General features: G+C 43.2%; 1 protein-coding gene across 1 annotated transcript in view; it reads right to left on the bottom strand.

The window, feature by feature from the left end:
* citb (citron rho-interacting serine/threonine kinase b) overlaps window positions 1-17,948 on the bottom strand; it is a gene marked incomplete at both ends in the record, with an annotated part of 124,172 nt that overhangs the window by 36,981 nt on the left and 69,243 nt on the right. Inside the window, 7 exons of the mRNA XM_080738248.1 lie at window positions 961-1,125; window positions 2,028-2,283; window positions 3,956-4,078; window positions 5,961-6,101; window positions 9,593-9,697; window positions 10,273-10,408; window positions 15,624-15,817. Coding sequence (XP_080594374.1) covers window positions 961-1,125; window positions 2,028-2,283; window positions 3,956-4,078; window positions 5,961-6,101; window positions 9,593-9,697; window positions 10,273-10,408; window positions 15,624-15,817 — 1,120 coding nt within the window. The remainder of the gene's footprint in view (window positions 1-960; window positions 1,126-2,027; window positions 2,284-3,955; window positions 4,079-5,960; window positions 6,102-9,592; window positions 9,698-10,272; window positions 10,409-15,623; window positions 15,818-17,948) is intronic.

The raw sequence follows: 17,948 nt of genomic DNA, 5'->3' as shown, positions 1-17,948 counted from the left end.
CACACACACACACACACACACACACACACACATATTGCTATGGCAAAACGCTGAGGAAAACACATTGCTATGGCAAAACGCTGAGGAAAAGCGGCTACAGACACACGCACAGACACTCTTAGGAGCGGTTTACCACCGCTCAAAAAGGTCATATGTTCCCCAGATTCTATGTTCCCCACTTACCCCCACAAAAAAGGTTCTATGTTCCCCGCTCAACTTACAATAGGTTCTATGTTCCCCACTTATCCAAAAATGCAGGAAACATTCCTTTATAATTATTAATAACAACTCAAAACATCCAATAATGGGGAGAGATTACGAATACTAGTGGGACAGGGAGCACCAGGGACATCTGGACGCCATACTTTTGTTATGTCTGGGCATCTGGACGAGTGGGCACCTGGACATCTGGGCAATAGGGACATGTGGGCATTTGGACAAGTGGGCACATAGACGAGTGGGCACTTAGGGGTGGAGACATCTGGGCACCCGGGCAAGATGTCCCACCATTTCCTGCATTTGAGTGGGGAACATACGTTTTTTGTGGGGAACATAGAGTAGATCCTGTTTTTGGTTGAGAGGGGAATATAATTTAGAACCTTTTTGTGGGGAGGGAGGGTGGGGAACATAGAACCTGTGGAACATAGAACCTTTTTGGAGGGTAAGTGGGGAGCATAGAACCTGGGGAACATAGAAACTGGGGAACATAGGGTGGACCCCGGCTTGCAGCGCGGCACTCGGTGCCGCGCTGTGAGCTCGTACATCTGCTATTTTTCAATAGTTAAAGCACAAAATAATGCGTAATAATGCGTTCCCAGTCTAAATGGGTTAAAATGCAGTGAGTCCTTGTACCCAGGGCCCAGGGAAGTTGGTGCGACACCCCTGCGTGCGTGCGTGTGCGTTACTGTGTGTTGAACGCAGAGCGTCTGCCTCGTACCTCCGTGTCTTGCTTCCACTCACCCTCGGGGGTAGCGGCGTCCTTCCTGCGCGCGGAGCTGGAAGGGGCCAGGCTGCTGGGCCCTTGTTGGTGGTGCTCAGGAGACTTCATGGAGGACATCATCATCTGCTGCCGCGCCGTGACTTGAGCAGCTGGATTACCATGCTCCGGTGCCTTGTACTGGACCGCTAGGAATATACGCGTGGGTGATAAGCACAGCTGGATAGATACGGGTGGGTGATAACACAGCTGGATTACCATGCTCCGGTGCCTTGTACTGGACCGCTAGGAAGATACGGGTGGGTGCAGTGTTGATTTTGTCAAAAAAAATTGTCGACTGGGTTTTTTTCACTGACGAAAACTAAATAAAAACTAATCTGTGATGACTAAAACTAAGACTAAATATGTTGACAATTTCATCAACAAAAATAAAAACTAGAGGGGAGGGACTGGTGGAGAAGAGAGTCATTTTATGTTTGGTTGCTCTCCGGTGTTGCATGCTGAAAATAGCAGATCTACAAGCTCACAACGTGTCGCGCTGCGACGCGTTGTGAGCTTGTAGATTGGCTATTTTCAGCACGCAACCAAGTGTAAAATCAGTCACTACAATACCATCAAGGCCTGCCCAAATACATTTCAGTCGACTAAATCAACTGTAGATTTAGTTGCCTAAAATCTTATGATATTCAGTTGACTAAAACTAGACAAAAACAAAAACTTTTCAGGTGACTAAATTATGACTAAAACTAAATGACATTTTATTCAAAAGACTATGACTAAAACTAAATCAAAATTTGCTGTCAAAAACAACACTGGGTGGGTGATAAGCACAGCTGGATAGATACGGGTGGGTGATAACACAGCTGGATTACCATGCTCCGGTGCCTTGTACTCGACGGCTAGGCAGATACGGGTGGGTGAAAAGCATGCAGTAACACAATAACGTAACAACACACAACATATAACATTACATAACACAAGTAAGACTCCCTAATCGGAAGATAAACGACCGTCAGGTCACATACACAAACTTTTTCTGTACTGACGCCACTGAACAGTAACTTAACCAAAGTGGATGACTGGCTCTCACCTTCCTCTCTGAGAGCGCGTAGCTCCATCCTCATCTTCTGCAGTGCATCCTCCAGCTCAGAGCAGCGGCTGCGCTCCTTGTCCAGCGCCACCTTCAGGTCGCTGTACTGCAGTGGCACGGGCTGGGCCGGGGGTACAGGAGGCACCGGACCCTGACCCTGACCCTGACCCTGACTCTGACCCTGACCTTGACCCTGAGCCTGAGCCTGGGCAGCCATGGCAGCCAGCAGGTCCTCTCTACGACGGCCAAATAGACCCTGTGGCAAGCACACATACAAGACATGGGAAGCGGTAGAGTCGCCAGAAAGAAACTCGCTTAGATTTTTATTCTTATATTTTACTGAGAATAAGGTTAGAAATAACTTTAGGATTACGCATATCTTTCTGGGGTTAAGATTAGGAATAGGGTTAGGTTTTGGCACTGTGTTACTGAGGTTAAAGGACCACTTCACCTCTGGGAAAACCCTATCTTATTTTATTGTTGTTTGGGACACGATCAACACAATCCTGAGTTATTTTTTGTGTTCAATCTGTTTTTTGAGATATTTTAGTATTTCAGCATGTACCGGTACTAGTGATGTGTTTTGCATCATATGATGCAAAACGCATCACTGATGATGCATAATGCATCACTAGGCATGCTGAAATACTAGGAATAGGAATGAGGTTAGGTTTAACTGTTTAGGCATAGTGTACAGAGGTATATAAGGATATTAAGGATCTCAATGGAAAATAACAAATTAGCCTTGCCTTTCCTTTTAGTTGACATTGTATCAGTGAACTGTACTGTCATGAAACTGTACCTTTTCTTATCCAAAACTTCTAATAAATACCTCAACAAATCAATCAAAAGGCATAAACCATCAGCCCAGCCCAGGCGAGTTTATTTCCGGTGACTCTTCTGGTATTCCAAGACATACTGTACTCATATTGTCGTTGTTGGGGGGGAAACCTTGTACTGTATGTCCAAAACCGTTCGTTTTGCATTTATCATTTTAAAAATGATTTAAATTAGTGAAAATAGCCGATCTACAAGCACACAACGCCTTGTGATCTGCTATTTTCACTAGTTTTGTGCAACAGTCTTGTATAATGAAGCAGGGCTTTACGAAGAAAAAAACATACACATTTAAAACTCGCTGATACGATCTACATGCTCACAACGCCTTGCGTTGCGAGGCATTGTGAGCATGTAGATCTGCTATTTTCACAATTTCTGCCTCTAATATTTGAAAATTTTACCAATGTTTGACCAGAGGTACTACAAATGTCTTTAAAGTCCTTAAATTGTCACTTTAGAAAAGTGCAGATACCCGTAGACACTTATACTGTATGTTGGCCTGTTTACTGTTGAGTGAGAAAACAATGTTAACATTTAGCTAAACATCTGTGGGGACCCCCCGAAATAATTTGGGGACCCCCCTGGGGGTCCACGACCCACAGGTTGAGAACCCCTGTGCTCAGGGGCGTCACACCAAATTCTGGGCCCTGGGTACAAGGATTCACTGCGGGCCCCCCATGAATGTTAACTATTGAAAAATAGCAGATATACAAGCTCACAGCGCGGCACCAAGTGCCGCGCTGCGAGCCTATGTTTTCACGTCAGTGATGCTCAAACTTTTTCATGTGAAGGACCCCCCATCTCAAAATATTTAGTTCCAGGGACCCCCCCAGAAGCTAAATTTGAGTTACAAATGTTCACTTAAAAAATACATATATTCAAAGATTTGCGCACATTTTCACGACTTTTCAAAAATAGCAGATCTACAAGCTTGCAGCGCGGCACTCGGTGCCGCGCTGTGAGCTTGTATATCTGCTATTTTTCAATAGCTAAAGTTACTAGGGCCCCTCCACCTTGGGCCCTAGTAACTCAGTCCCACTTTCCTACCCCTTGTGACGCCCCTGCCTGTGCTACAGAATGTCTCTGACCTTCTTCTTCTTGGAGCCTCCGTGGTCCACCCTGGCCTGGAGGAAGTCTATGAGCTTGGTCTGCTGGGTGATGGTGCCCTCCATCTTCACCTTCTCATGGGAGAACACAGCCTGCAGGTGGAGCTAAATGAACATTACTAACGCCATGAATGACTCCTCGTGTACTACACTCAAACATAGTGGAGCAGACAGACAGACAGACAGACAGACAGACAGGGGAGCGCAGGGACATGCTGGGCCCCTGATTCAGCCTGGGAAAAAGAGTTGGAGAGGCCCTCGTTGCGCGCTATAGAGAGAGATACCTCTCTATAGCGCTGTTGCTACTCAAAGATTTGCCATTTCAGATCATGACAAGTGACAAGAAAGAAATGTCGGGTGGAAACCTTGTATGTCCAAAACCGTTCGTTTTGTATTTATCATTTTTAAAATGATTTAAACAAGTGAAAACAGCCGATCTACAAGCACACAACGCCTCGCGGTGCGAGGCGTTGTGTGCTTGTAGATCTGCTGTTTTCACTACTTTTGTGCGACAGCCTTGTGTGATGAAGCAGGGCTTTGCTTTGCGAAAAAATGTACACATTTGAAACTTGGAGATACAAGGTTTCTGCCCGACAGTGACGATTTACTTTGTTGGCCGCCCAGCCCCCAAAATGGAACGAAGGCCGACATTTTATTTTTAATTTTTTCCTAATGGTCGGCCATTCGGGAGTTGTCACGCGTTTCCCAATGGCCAGCACGTCCCTGGGGGAGCGTGTCGATATTGTGATGTAACATTTGTTCGACCGACGTCGCATTAGTTCGACGCTGGTGAATGCTAACCTGGTGACATTTCCAACCTTCCAACACTGGTGAATGTTAACCTGGTGAATGTTAACCACTATGCCTAAACCTAACCCAAACCCTAACCCTAACCTCAGTAAAACTATGCCTAAACCTATAACCCTAACCCTTAGTAGAACTAATGACATCTCGATCTTTTCCTGACAGACAGACAGACAGAGAAAATGGGAAAGAAGGAGGATGAAGAGAGTGTGTGTGTGTGTGTGTGTGTGTGTGTGTGTGTGTGTGTGTGCGTGCGTGCGTGCGTGCGTGCGTGCGTGCGTGCGTGCATGTGTGCATGTGTGTGCGCGTGTGTGTGTGCGCTACAGTATGTATGTGTGCTATGGCCTATGGGTGTATTTGGTTACATATTGTTGGCTTGTATTTTTGTATGTGTGCGTTCAACCAGCACAAGCTTGCGTATGTCGGTACATACATACTGTATGAGTCACATAGGATATTTATATATAATTGCTGACTAAATTAAATGTGCTATTTTATACTGCATCTATACACATTTTATCTTGCATGTTGGCAGACAACCCTGCCCACAATATGCACACATTTTGAGTATAAAAGGCGAGAGATAAGCTGCGAGAGATAAGCTGCAAGCTTGCGCTGCGTTCTTCAGTTGGCACTGCAGCAACGCCTGAACCAGTAAAGCTACATTACCGACTCACTATTATTGTGTTTTCTACGCATTATTCCAGGTGAGTAAAATGTCACATAAGCAATACAATTTGTCAGTAGGCTGTCTATTTTGTGTACCAGTGTGCATTGTTGCATAACGTAGTTTGTCTGGTTATGCAACGCCTCGCGATGTAGATCGGCTATTTTCACTAGTTTTGTGCGACAGTCTTGAATGAAGCAGGGCTTTACCCTTTACCAAAAAAACATACAAATTTGAAACTTGGCGATACGAGGTTTCTCCCCGACAGTGACGAAATATATCGTCGTTGTCGGGTAAAAACCTTGTATGTCCAAAACCGTTTGTTTTGCATTTATCATTCAAAAATGATTTAAACGGTGCGAGGCGTGCTTGTAGATCGGCTGTTTTCACTACTTTTGTGCGACGGCCTTGTACGATGAAGCAGGGCTTTCATACTTTGCGAAAAATGTACACATTTGAAACTTGGAGATACGAGGTTTCTGCCCGACAACGACGATATATATAAAGTAGCAGTACCTGGATGTTCTCCAGCTGGTACTCCAGGTCTGTCCTCTCAGTTTTCAGTAGGTCTGTCTGGTCCAGAGCATCCTGCAGGCCCTGGGTCAGCCGGAAGATGTGGGTCTTCTGAGCATCCATCTGCTGCTGCAGCTTCCCTTGCTTTGAGGGGAAATAATAAACCTTTTGTGTGAGTCTTGTGGCTGAGTATGCCCAGGAAAAAGTAGCTACAGTATAGGGCATTAAAGACTTGTGATTTTTGTACATTTCTAAAGTGCCAATTTAAGGACTTTTTAATACCTCTAAAATGGCAAATTAAACACTGTCCAAATTGTCAAATATATAGAGGCAGAAATTGTGAAAATAACCGATCAACATGTTTGTAGATCGTCTATTTTCACAATAGAAAGCATTATACATTTTTTTCAAATGATTTGGGCAAATGCTCCCGGCATACAGTCTGGCAAACGGAAATAGAAACGATGAGTGCGAGATTAAGCGGATGTGACGCAATCGCTCCCTTGGTGCAGTAACAATAACATGTCCTACTGGAAGCGTTAAGTCTCCTTTCAATATTTCTGGGGGCGTTATTTCGTCTTTCTCTGGTGTTATTGGTGTTACCTCCATGATGTTTTTAAACGTTTTCTTAAACTATACACCCATAACAAGAATAGGCCGCTCGAATGACTTTGTCTGAGCTATTGTGCTTCTGTTATGTTTCCAATGGGACTACAGTTCAGTGCAGCAGCGGCTACTTCCGATACTTGCCGTTTGGGAGCTGCCGTTCCAGACTCTATATAGCATTCGGAGATTGTGGAATAGTTGTCTGGCTACGCGAGACTACTGGAGTGATGACACCACTACAATAAGCTAACTACAGGTACTGTCATGACACGCACTAATCATGGGTAAGGCAAAGTCAATGCACAGGGGTTCTGGAGGGGAGGGTTTGGGGTGGACACTGGACACACTGCTGCCTTGTGGAGTTACGGGCCTGGGGGGTGGGGAGAGGAGATGTGTGAATGTAGTGCTGATGACTCAAGGAAGTGCCATGTCCACTGTGAAGTCAATCGTATGAGTGTTTCTCCAGAAGCCACCCGCTCTGAACTGGCACGCGGGTATGGGCATACACTAGTATAAATAATGGCAAAAATGCCATGAAAAATAGTTCATGAAAAATAGTCCTTGAAAAATATTGTGAAAGTGCTTATGGCATAGGTATTATGAATGGACCTGCATTATACGGTTGACGCTATAAGACTGTAAACTGTAAATGGCCTTTTAAAGCATCAGCAAAAATACCCAACATGTACTGCAGGGTTCCCCAATAGGTGGCCCGCAGGCCATTTGCGGCCCGCGGGGGGGTTCTGTCCGGCCCCCACCAACCCCAATCATATTCAAGGGCTTTTGGAGAAATGAGACAGACACAGAGCCCTGCAGAGGGAAGGCGATTGTGTCAGACTCTGTGTCCAGCTGGCAGCTGATGCCAATAAGTAGCTAACAGCCCCTTGTTAATGAATCAAAGGAAGGCAATTATGTCTCTGCACTGTCAACTAGCTGCTACAGATGCATACTTTTCAAGCAGACTGGTTAATTGGTTCTTAACTTTTTTTTTTTTTTAAGGAGTGCATTTCTCATAATAATTATAATAATGGTGGTATAAGAGCAGCAACAACACTAGTACAGTGTTTCTCAACCTTTTTTCTGCCAGGGCACACTTTTCATAGCCAAAAGATCCCAGGGCACACCTACCGGTAGATATATGGCATGTGTGGCTATTTTCAAAATGTTTGCCTCTTTCTTATATTATTTTAACATTGGCCAATGTTTTACCAGTTTTTATATAGTTAAGTGTGCCTGCCATGCAATGGCAAAACACTTATTGTAATCCGCCATACTTAAGTCATTAATTAATTAGTTAGTTTCGCCACAAAGTTCGGCACGTAATAAGTGCCGCACGATTTACGCCACCGCCGCAATATATACATCATCGGCCGGGAATGGGGTGCTATTACTTTTCTAAGAGAAAAGTTGTATCGTTTAATTGATATTAATTTAGTAGTGAATTAATTTTACCCATTGACTTATAATGGGAATCGCAAAAACTCACATTCAATATTTTTTTTCTCGCAAACCATAGGGGCTACAGTTTCAAAACTTGGAGAGGAGATTTATAATGATATCAAGGATAAAATAAAAAATGATTTCGTCAGTTGGCCTCATGGTGGCGCTATAACAGTCCACTTTACCTTTCGGCCTGTAACTCTTGAACCGTGGGTCGGAAAATTAAAATTCCTTTTTCCCTGGATTCCTTGGGTCATGACGCATCTCCTCATATAGGCCACGCCCATTTGCGTCAGGATAGATTTTCCGCCATTTTGAATTTTCTTTAAAACACACTTTTTGCTCCTTTTCCTACATATTTTCTCCAAATGTCACAAAAATCAATACACACGATCTATGGACTCATGCGATAAACATATTTAAACGATATTTTGATAGTCCATACCGTTCTTCCGTAACAGGGTTCCAAAGTTAGCGGGAGGAGCCCGTTTTGTAAGAAGTAGCCATAAATCACAAACGAAACATCCAGTCAACACCAAATTTTAACCACAAGTGGGGGGCGCTATACTGAACATATACCCAAAAGCATTTCCACTTCGACCCATAGGGGGCACCACAAACGCGCAAAACGTAACCGTTTCATGCCAAAACGTGTTTTTCAGGGGGAACGACCCTCTCAAAACGAAACACTAACACCAACCGCTACACAAGGTTGCACAGACTTAGCGAGCTGCAGGCACACTTAAAATTTCTTAGAAATTTTCTTTTCTAGTTTGTTGATTATTTTTGATGCTGTAATGGTCCATTTTATTTTATTTCTTGAGGTATTAAACAGGTTTTAAAAGTCCTTAAATCGTGACTCTGCTGCACAATGCTTGAGAAACACTGCATATATCTGAATTGTCGCTGGAGTAGCAGGAACGCCGCCGTCGCCCCCCGCAATGTTGTGGCCCTCGGCTTGGTACCCTAGACATACTTCGGCCCCGCTTGGGGAAAACTAAATGGGGAACCCTGATGTACTGTATAGATGTCAACTAATGAGAGCAAATGCAGAGCTCTTATATTTGGCATTTCATGAAGCAAACATCTGACCTCATGCCAAAAGGAACTCAAGTTGGATATTCTTTCAGCCTTTTGTCATTTAGGCCACAAGTCTTGTAGTAAGGCATTAACGAAAAAGTCGACAAGTCGACTCAGTCGACGTCATTACACAAGTCGACTCCCACCAGAGAAAGTTAAAAAATATATATATAATAATAATGCTTTCTATTGTGAAAATAGCAGATCTACATGCTCACAACGCCTCGAGGCGTTGTGAGCGTGTAGATCGTCTATTTTCACAATTTCTGCCTCTATATATTTGACAATTTGGACAATGTTTAATTTGCCATTTTAGAGGTATTAAAAAGTCCTTAAATTGTCTCTTTAGAAATGTGAATATACTCTCTATACACTTAAACTATATGTTGGTTTGTTTACAGCTGAGTGAGAAAACAATGTTTCACATTAAGTTAACATCTGGGGACCCCCCCAAAATAATTGGGGGGGGTCGTGTGTGATGTGATGACGTCATCAAACGATAAAGTCACCTCATCCAGCAGCCTCTGCTTCAGCTCCCTCTCACTCTCCAGCTTCTGCTGCAGACTGTGGGCATTCATCTCCAGCATGGCGTGCTTCTTCTCCAGGTCGTTCAGCTGGAGGGTGGAGAGAGAGAGGACAGAGGTGAAATCTGTGATCCGCTCACTAGGACAGGGGTTCTCAACCTTTTCAGGCCGTGACCCCCAAAATAATCATGTTTTAACTGGGGACCCCCACACCCTGACCAGCACTAAGAGTTGAGGAATTACATTTTGTATAACATGGTTCTATTGTGAAAATAGCAGATCTACATGCTCACAACGCCTCGCGTTGCGAGGCGTTGTGAGCATGTAGATCTGCTATTTTCACAATTTCAGTCTCTAATATTTGACAATTTGGCCAATGTCTAATTTGTCATTTTAGAGGTATTAAAAAGTCAATAAATTGTCACTTTACAAATGTGCAGATACAGTCTATACACTTAAACTTTATATTGGTATGTTTACTGTTGAGTGAGAAAACAATGTTTCACATTAAGCTAATCATCTGGGGACCCCCAAAATAATTTGGCGACCCCCCTGGGGGTCCCGACCCACAGGTTGAGAACCACTGCACTAGGAAATGCTGAATACCGAATGCAGATTCGGGGCAGTGAGGTATACAGTACGCGGTGGTAAAAAGAAAGTCTCACAGTGTCAGAGAGGCCCTCTGCTTTGAGTTTCTGGTCTTTGAGAACTTGCTGGAGGGCTTGGATCTCTGCTTTGTGCTCCTTCACTGCCAGCTCCACAGCCTGGCGAGACTCTGAGTTCCGCTGGTCCGCACGAAGCCTGCGGCGGACGAGAGCAGGAAAGAACGTGAATTCAACTGGAACTGCCCTGTTTTAACTGCAGTCATGTCCAGGGGCGTCACAAGGAGGGGAAAAGTGGGACTGAGTTACTAGGGCCCAAGGTGGAGAGGCCTTCATTATTTTATATTTTAGCTATTGAAAAATAGCAGATATACAAGCTCACACGCACGGCACCGAGTGTCGCGCTGCGAGCTTGTAGATCTGCTATTTTTGAAAAGTCATGAAAATGTGTGCAAAATCTTTGAATATGTATTTTTAAGCGAACATTTGTAACTCACATTTTGCTTCTGGGGGGTCCCTGGAACTAGATATTTTGAGAAGAGGGTCCGTGGGTCTTTCACATGAAAAAGTTTGACCAGCACTGACATAGAAAGGATTTGAAATAATCAAAGACTTGCACAAATTTTCACGATTTTTCAGAAATAGCAGATCTACAAGCATGCAGCTTCTACAGTATATCTGCTATTTTTCAATAGATAAAGCACAAAATAAGGCATAATAATGTGTTCCCAGTCTAAATGGGTTAAACCCCCTCCCCTATGAAGAACATTCGTGGGGGGCCCGCAGGGAATCCTTGTACCCAGGGCCCAGAATTTGTTGCGTTTCAAATGTCAGGACTGTAATTATCTACAACCACAAGTCACCTTTACTTGAAAATGTTTATAAAATGGTGTCTGTGTCTCTAATCACAGTAGAATGAATGAGCACATATTGGATTCCAAGTCTTGCAACAAATGGTATAGTTATACTTGCTGTTAATTGCTCTGCCCTTACATTTTCATTGACCAAGTCAAGCAGCATGCTAAGCTAAATTAGGGAACAAAATGTAGAATAAACAAGCCCCCATATGGGTATACTAGAGTGGACCTAAGCAATACATTGAATTGACATGGAAAACATTTTCAGTATTCCCTTTGAGCCCTTCCAGACTATAAGACAGGGTTCCCCAATTCATTTTCCCCAAGGGCCAGATTATGTCTAGGGTACCAAGTCCAGGGCCACAACATTGCAGGGGGCGACGGTGGCGTTCCCACTACTCCAGCGACAGTTTTCGTCGTTGTTGGGTGAAAATCTTGTATGTCCAAAACCATTCCTTTTGAATTTATCATTTTAAAAATGATTTAAACGAGTGAAAACAGCCGATATACAAGCACACAACGCCTCGCGCCGCGAGGCGTTGTGTGCTTGTAGATCGGCTGTTTTCACTACTTTTGTGCGACGGCCTTGTATGATTTGCAAAAGAACGTACAAATTTGGAGATACGAGATTTCCACCCGACAACGACGATATACTAGTGTTGTTGCTGCTCTTATACCACCATTATTACTGGGGTTGGTGTGGGCCAGACAGTAGCCCCCCGCGGGCCTACCCTGCTCTAAGGTATAGGCTGGTGTGTGTGGGATGGTGTTTTTTACTGGTGTTTCAGTCCGAGTGTGGGGAAAGGGTGCGTTCGGAAATGCGCACCGGACTGCGCGGGCGTTTATCGTGGGCTTGCCCAGGCCTTACGGCCTGGGCATAAATATAACGATTGCATTCACCACGGCTTCGTAACTCGCGCGGCGCTCCGCCGGCCGCGCGGCCCTGGCCCGCTCTTCGCGGCCACTCGCGCCTGCGGCGCTCGGGGGCGAAGAGCAGGACCAAGGTCCGCTGGCCTTCGCGCCGCTTGCAATGTCGTGGACAATAAAACGAGCGCACCCTTTCATACACTCTGACTGAATCACCAGTAAAAAACACTCTCTCGGTGTGTGTTGGAGGCAGCAGCAGCAGCAACAGTGAGTGTAGATTAGAAGCATTGAGAAGCAGTGTAAATGGACCCACTTGTCGTGAGAATGGGCTGTGACTGGTGTGGCTTAAATTGTGGCTGATTAGAAACACTTATTCAATCAGCAGACTTGACAGCTGATTACAGCTGTCCCATGTCTCTAACGAACGCAATGCTTCATTATATTTCACAAGTCATTATAGGCCTATGTATTATCAAGGTACTACTTGTAATGTGGTAAATAAAAATGCATTTGGGTGCATTTATGTAACTAGCTCTTACCCGTTCAAAGATATGAGCTCCAAAATGATGTGCAGTGTGTGGGTTATGGGATGTGCACTGTGCACACAGTAGGGATGGAAAGTAACTTTAACTGGTGCTTGCATGATGTAGGAGCATCAATGTAAGAAACCCGTTTCCTTTAATGGCTACAGAGATACTGTTTCCCCCCCCCCCCCCCCCCCCCAGCCCGCCCGCCCACCCGCCTGCCTGCACACACACACACACACACTCCCCCCGTGTGTGTGTGTGTGTGTGTGTGTGTGTGTGTGTGTGTGTGTGTGTGGGTTTGTGTGTGATTGTGCATGGCCTGAACAACAGCGCCCCTCCCTTAACATGTGTGGTCACAAAAGGTACTGTAGGCTAAATAGATATAGATACACCATAAAAATGCAAATATACAGCATCCGATTTGCGAAAGTGACAAACGGGCTTCACAGTTACGTCAGGTGTGTTCATATGCTTATGGTGATGCGATTTCAGATCAATTGCTCCAGCCACTGATGAGAAACGCGGTTTCAGACAGACACTCAGACAGACAGACATTCCGAAAATTATATGTTAGATGGTAAATGGTGCATTTATATAGCGCTTTTATCCAAGGCGCTTTACATAGATTGTGCATTACAATCACACACACATTCATACACCGGTGGCGGAGGAAACCATGCAAGGTACCAACCTACTCACCGGGAGCAATCAGGGGTTCAGAGTCTTGCTCAAGGACCCTTCGACATTAACTCAGGGGGAGCCCGGATTCGAACTGGGAACCTTCGGGTGCTCTAATAAGGGATTCTCTACCCCTGAGCTATGCCGCCCCGTATGTAGTGACTTTCTCCAAAGCACATTACAATGTGCATCACTTTCACTTTCAGACACTTGTAGATATTTTCACTATATCTTCAAAGCTTTTTGTATGGAATTTCTTAAATGTATTGTATATTCATTACATTCTCTTGAAAATGTTTACTTTTTTGCTTTTTGAAAGCCTTGTAAAACATTTTAAAAATATTTCAGTAAATGGATTTATTTTTTACTCCCGACCCAGTGTTTGGGAAACACTGTAGTAGAGAGTAGCAATCTAGTTAAGCCTAGAGTCGACTCTTTAAGCTCTGTAGGCGTGTGAGTAAGTGTGTGTACAGTATATGCGTGAGTGTCATAGATATAAATATCTATAGATATTATAGCTGCAGATATAAATAGGTCTTTACTTATGACCCTACTTCCATGTTCTCAGCCACCTACTATTGTGGGAGACCTGATGATGCTTATTGTTGCTATGGTTACCAAATAACCAAAGCGACTTCAAATGTGTTACGGAGGCCCCCATGGAACGATTACATTCCTCTTCCACTTTTGACACGGACGCACCAACGCTATGAATGTTAACGTTATACAAAACCTCTTTGAAGAATGAAGAATGTTTTATAGTGTGATTCTATTTTAAACATTTGTATGTTTAAAGTGTTTACATTTGTCTTGTCATTAAAGATAGCTCATTATATTATTTGAGTTTCCACTAGCATAAACCTGAACTGTGTTCATCAACTTGCAGCCCTGTGCGACCTTGTGCCTGGTACAGAAAGATAGTACACAGGACCCTTTTCTTTGATGTCTCACTTTCTCCCCTTTGAGGGGAGTGACTTAATTCCTGTATGTAAACTGTGGCTTTTCTCGGTATCTCTCAGAATGCATTCTCTGAATAAACCAACTTTATTGTACTCCCGTTTTCTCTTCTCATATTTTGCTTCGCGTCTTTTATTTTTCAAAAACAACTCTTGACTATCAGAGCTTTTAATTATACAGTTAAACGGTCCTAAATCTACTTATCACTCTTCTTTACCTTTGAACATTTCAGAATTCTCACCAATCTCAAAATGTTTATTTAAATCAAGTTTCATTCCTTTTTTCTATATTTTCACTTTTTCAGGACAGAAATCTAGGTTTATATGGGCATGTTATGTTTGCGGCGCCCACCCACGGTTCACCGTCCACCATCCATCCACACGCACGCACGCACGCACGCACGCACGCACGCACGCACGCACGCACGCACGCACGCACGCACGCACGCACGCACGCACGCACGCACGCACGCACGCACACACACACACACACACACACACACACACACACACACACACACACACACACACACACACACACACACACACACACACACACACACGGCAATCTTACATTAGCCTATATATTTTTTCTCTCTCTCTCTCTCTCCCTCTCCCTCTCTCTCACACACTTTTTTCTCTCGGAAAAGCCTCGCCTGCTATACATTTTAGCAATGCATCTGGTTCGTCCAATGTAATTATGATGTATGATCAACCAATCAATCGACCGGACAGACTGATGGGCCGGTCGATTGACAGATCGGTTGACGGATCAATCAATCTGCAGTGGTTCAGAAACTTTTTAGCTTGTGACCCAAAAGAGAAATTAGACGTTTGCCAGTGACCCAAAGTGGATCCTAGTGAAAACAGCAGATGCACAAGCTCACAAGGTGTCGCTTCGCGCCGTGTTGTAAGCTTGTAGACCGGCTATTTTCACTACTTTAAGTTCTTAGACATTTGTTTTCTAATACATGGAATTTCTTAGATTTCTTTTATTTATTAATGAAATTACCTTGAAAAACCCTTGAATTGTTTTTAATTCATGAAAAAATGTAGCTCTTTTGGGAATGTTTTTTGAAAAAGTTTTGAAATAATAATAATAATAAAAAAACAAAAAGAACATTTGCCAAAAAAATAGCAGATCTACAAGCTCACAACGCGTCGCAACGCGACACGTTGTGAGCTTGTAGGTCGGCTATTTTTTGGCAAAGACATTTGATAGAGTGAAAAAAAGACTGTATCAAGTACGTATATTATAAGTACCTTTTACCAATTATAGAGGGTTTAAGTGGTACCAGAAATAAATAAATAAAAGGTGATTTGATCCCAGTGCATGACGGAGGACGATGTCACGATAAATTAAATCTCCACAATACGATTATCCTGAGTGTTTTTTTATCACGATAAACGATAATATCGCCTATTGTCCCATCCCTATAAGTGACCCAAAAAGAATAGTCTGCGACCCAGAAACGCGTCCGCCCCACCCACTGTTTGGGACACAGTGGTCCTGAGTGAGTGAGTGTCACCTGTTCTGTTTCTCTGTGTCCAGCAGCCTCTGCACCTCCCTGGTCCTCCGCTCAGCCTGACTCTTCTCGTCCTCCAGCGCTGACCTCCAGGCCTCCCACTGCCTCTCCTTCTCCAGCAGCTCGTCGTTCAGGTTCTCCAGCTCCATCACCTGTTCCTCCAGCATGGTGCACGTGGTCTTCAGGGTCTCGATGTTCTGGCAACGCCACAGGACAGAATTGAGTTTTTGTCTAGCCTCCCCCTCTATTGATTTATTCCTTTTATGACAAAGACATGAAGTGTGGGTCATGACCGAAAGTATAAGGTCTCGGGTACAAGCGGCTGAAATGAGTTTTCTCAGAAGGGTGGCTGGTATCTCCCTTAGAGATAGGGTGAGAAGTTCAATCACCCGAGAGAGACTTGGAGTAGAACCTTTGCTCCTTCACTTGGAAAGGAGTCAGCTTAGGTGGTTCGGGCCTCCCGAGCACCTTCCTAGGAAGGTCCTCGATGCACGTCCCACTGGGAGGAGACCCTGTGGCAGACCTAAGACCAGATGGAAGGATTACATCTCTAAACTGGCCTGGGAACGCCTCGGCATACTCCCTGAGGGAGTGGAGGAAGTTGCTCAGGATAAGGAAATCTCAAAGTCTCAGTTGGAACTGTTACCCCCGCGACCCGATTCCGGATAAGCGGTTGAAGATGGGATGGATGGATGGATGGATGACAAAGACTTGACACAAATATTTCTAAATATATTAATGCATTTATTAAAAATAGGTAATACATGTATAAATAAGTAGTACATTTATAAGCAATATAATCGGCACTATAGTGGGTGTGAGTCTCATATCGTATATACTGTATATCGTAGTTGTCCAAAACCGTTTGTTTTGTATTTAGCATTTTAAAACATGATTCAAATTAGAGAAAACAGACGATCTACAAGCACACAACGCCTCACACCGCGAGGCGTTGTGTGCTTGTAGATCAGTTGTTTCCACTACTTTTGTGTGATGGCCTTGTATGATGAAGCAGTGCTTTACTTTGCGAAAGAATGTACAAATTTGAAACTTGGACATACAAGGTTTCTGCCTGACAGTGACGATATATTAATGCATTTATATGTATAAGCAATATAATCGGCACTATAGTGGGTGTGAGTCTTATCGTATATACTGTATATATTACATGTGTATAATATTGAATATGTGTTTATTATATACTATTATGATTATTTATTATTTATAAATATCTACCAAGCGAGAGTTCACACTGCTACACTTGCTCAAGGGCAACTTAACACCCTGATGCATCACACCATTCATGACGATGAACGGCTCAGACAAAAAAATACAAATATAATTTACATTCCATGCTGTTAAAGAACAGATTACATCAGTCAGTTCTGTGTTTTATCATACTTTTATTCACAAAGAAAAAACAGCATTATATTAGCCATAGATTAGATCATTCCCCTGGATACATTACAGGCTGATTATAACTGGGAGAAAAAGAATTTAATGAAAAAAATGTAGCATTTAAGATCATCATGTCTTTTACACTAGACACCAGTGGTGGAACTAAGTACATTGACTCAGTTAGTACTTATGTTTTTTTCTTCTTCAGTAGGCCTATTTCCAATTTTCAGTACGTTTACTTCTACTCCATTACATCTCAGGGCCAAATATTGTACTTGAGGTAAAAGTCTTTTACCTCACTACAATGCTTTGAAAACTTTAGTTAGGGCATGGTCACAGCGAAGTTTAATTCCATCTATTTTTGCAGATTATTTTATCATAAAACATACAGTAAGCCCTATTTTATTTTATTGTATTATTATGTTGTGATACTTTTACAAAATGCGACTACTTGTTCCACCACTGCTAGACACTTCACTAAGCTCTAAAGCTATGAATACAATAAAAGACAAAACATACAAATAATAAGAAAACAATCAAATATCAAATATATAAAAATAAAAACTGATTGTTCAATAAGGCCTGCCCTTCAGCCATTGTCTTTTTGTCATTGCAACGAAATGTAAATCTTTTAAAAACAGTTCCTGCTAGATAGTTCCTAATAGACCCCAAGCTACCTCATCTGTTGTCACTGATACTAGGCTATAATCAGTTCCAAACTCAACTAATCACAGGTACACTTACAAGTTCCTCTAGTGCTGAACTTTGATATCATCCAGAGACATTTGAGGAGAGAAAACCAATATTTACACCTATATACAGCTTGCATTTCATTAGTGTGACGAAGCGAATACAGTAAAAGACAGTTTTACTACTTACTATTTGGTAATAAGATCATATAAAGATAACATAATAAGAACATGCTGTAAC

Source organism: Nannobrachium achirus, assembly GCF_963921795.1.
Source record: "Nannobrachium achirus genome assembly, chromosome: 12".
Lineage (NCBI taxonomy): Eukaryota > Metazoa > Chordata > Actinopteri > Myctophiformes > Myctophidae > Nannobrachium > Nannobrachium achirus.
The sequence above is the reverse complement of the archived record's forward strand: the minus strand, read 5'-3'. Positions and strand labels throughout refer to the sequence as shown.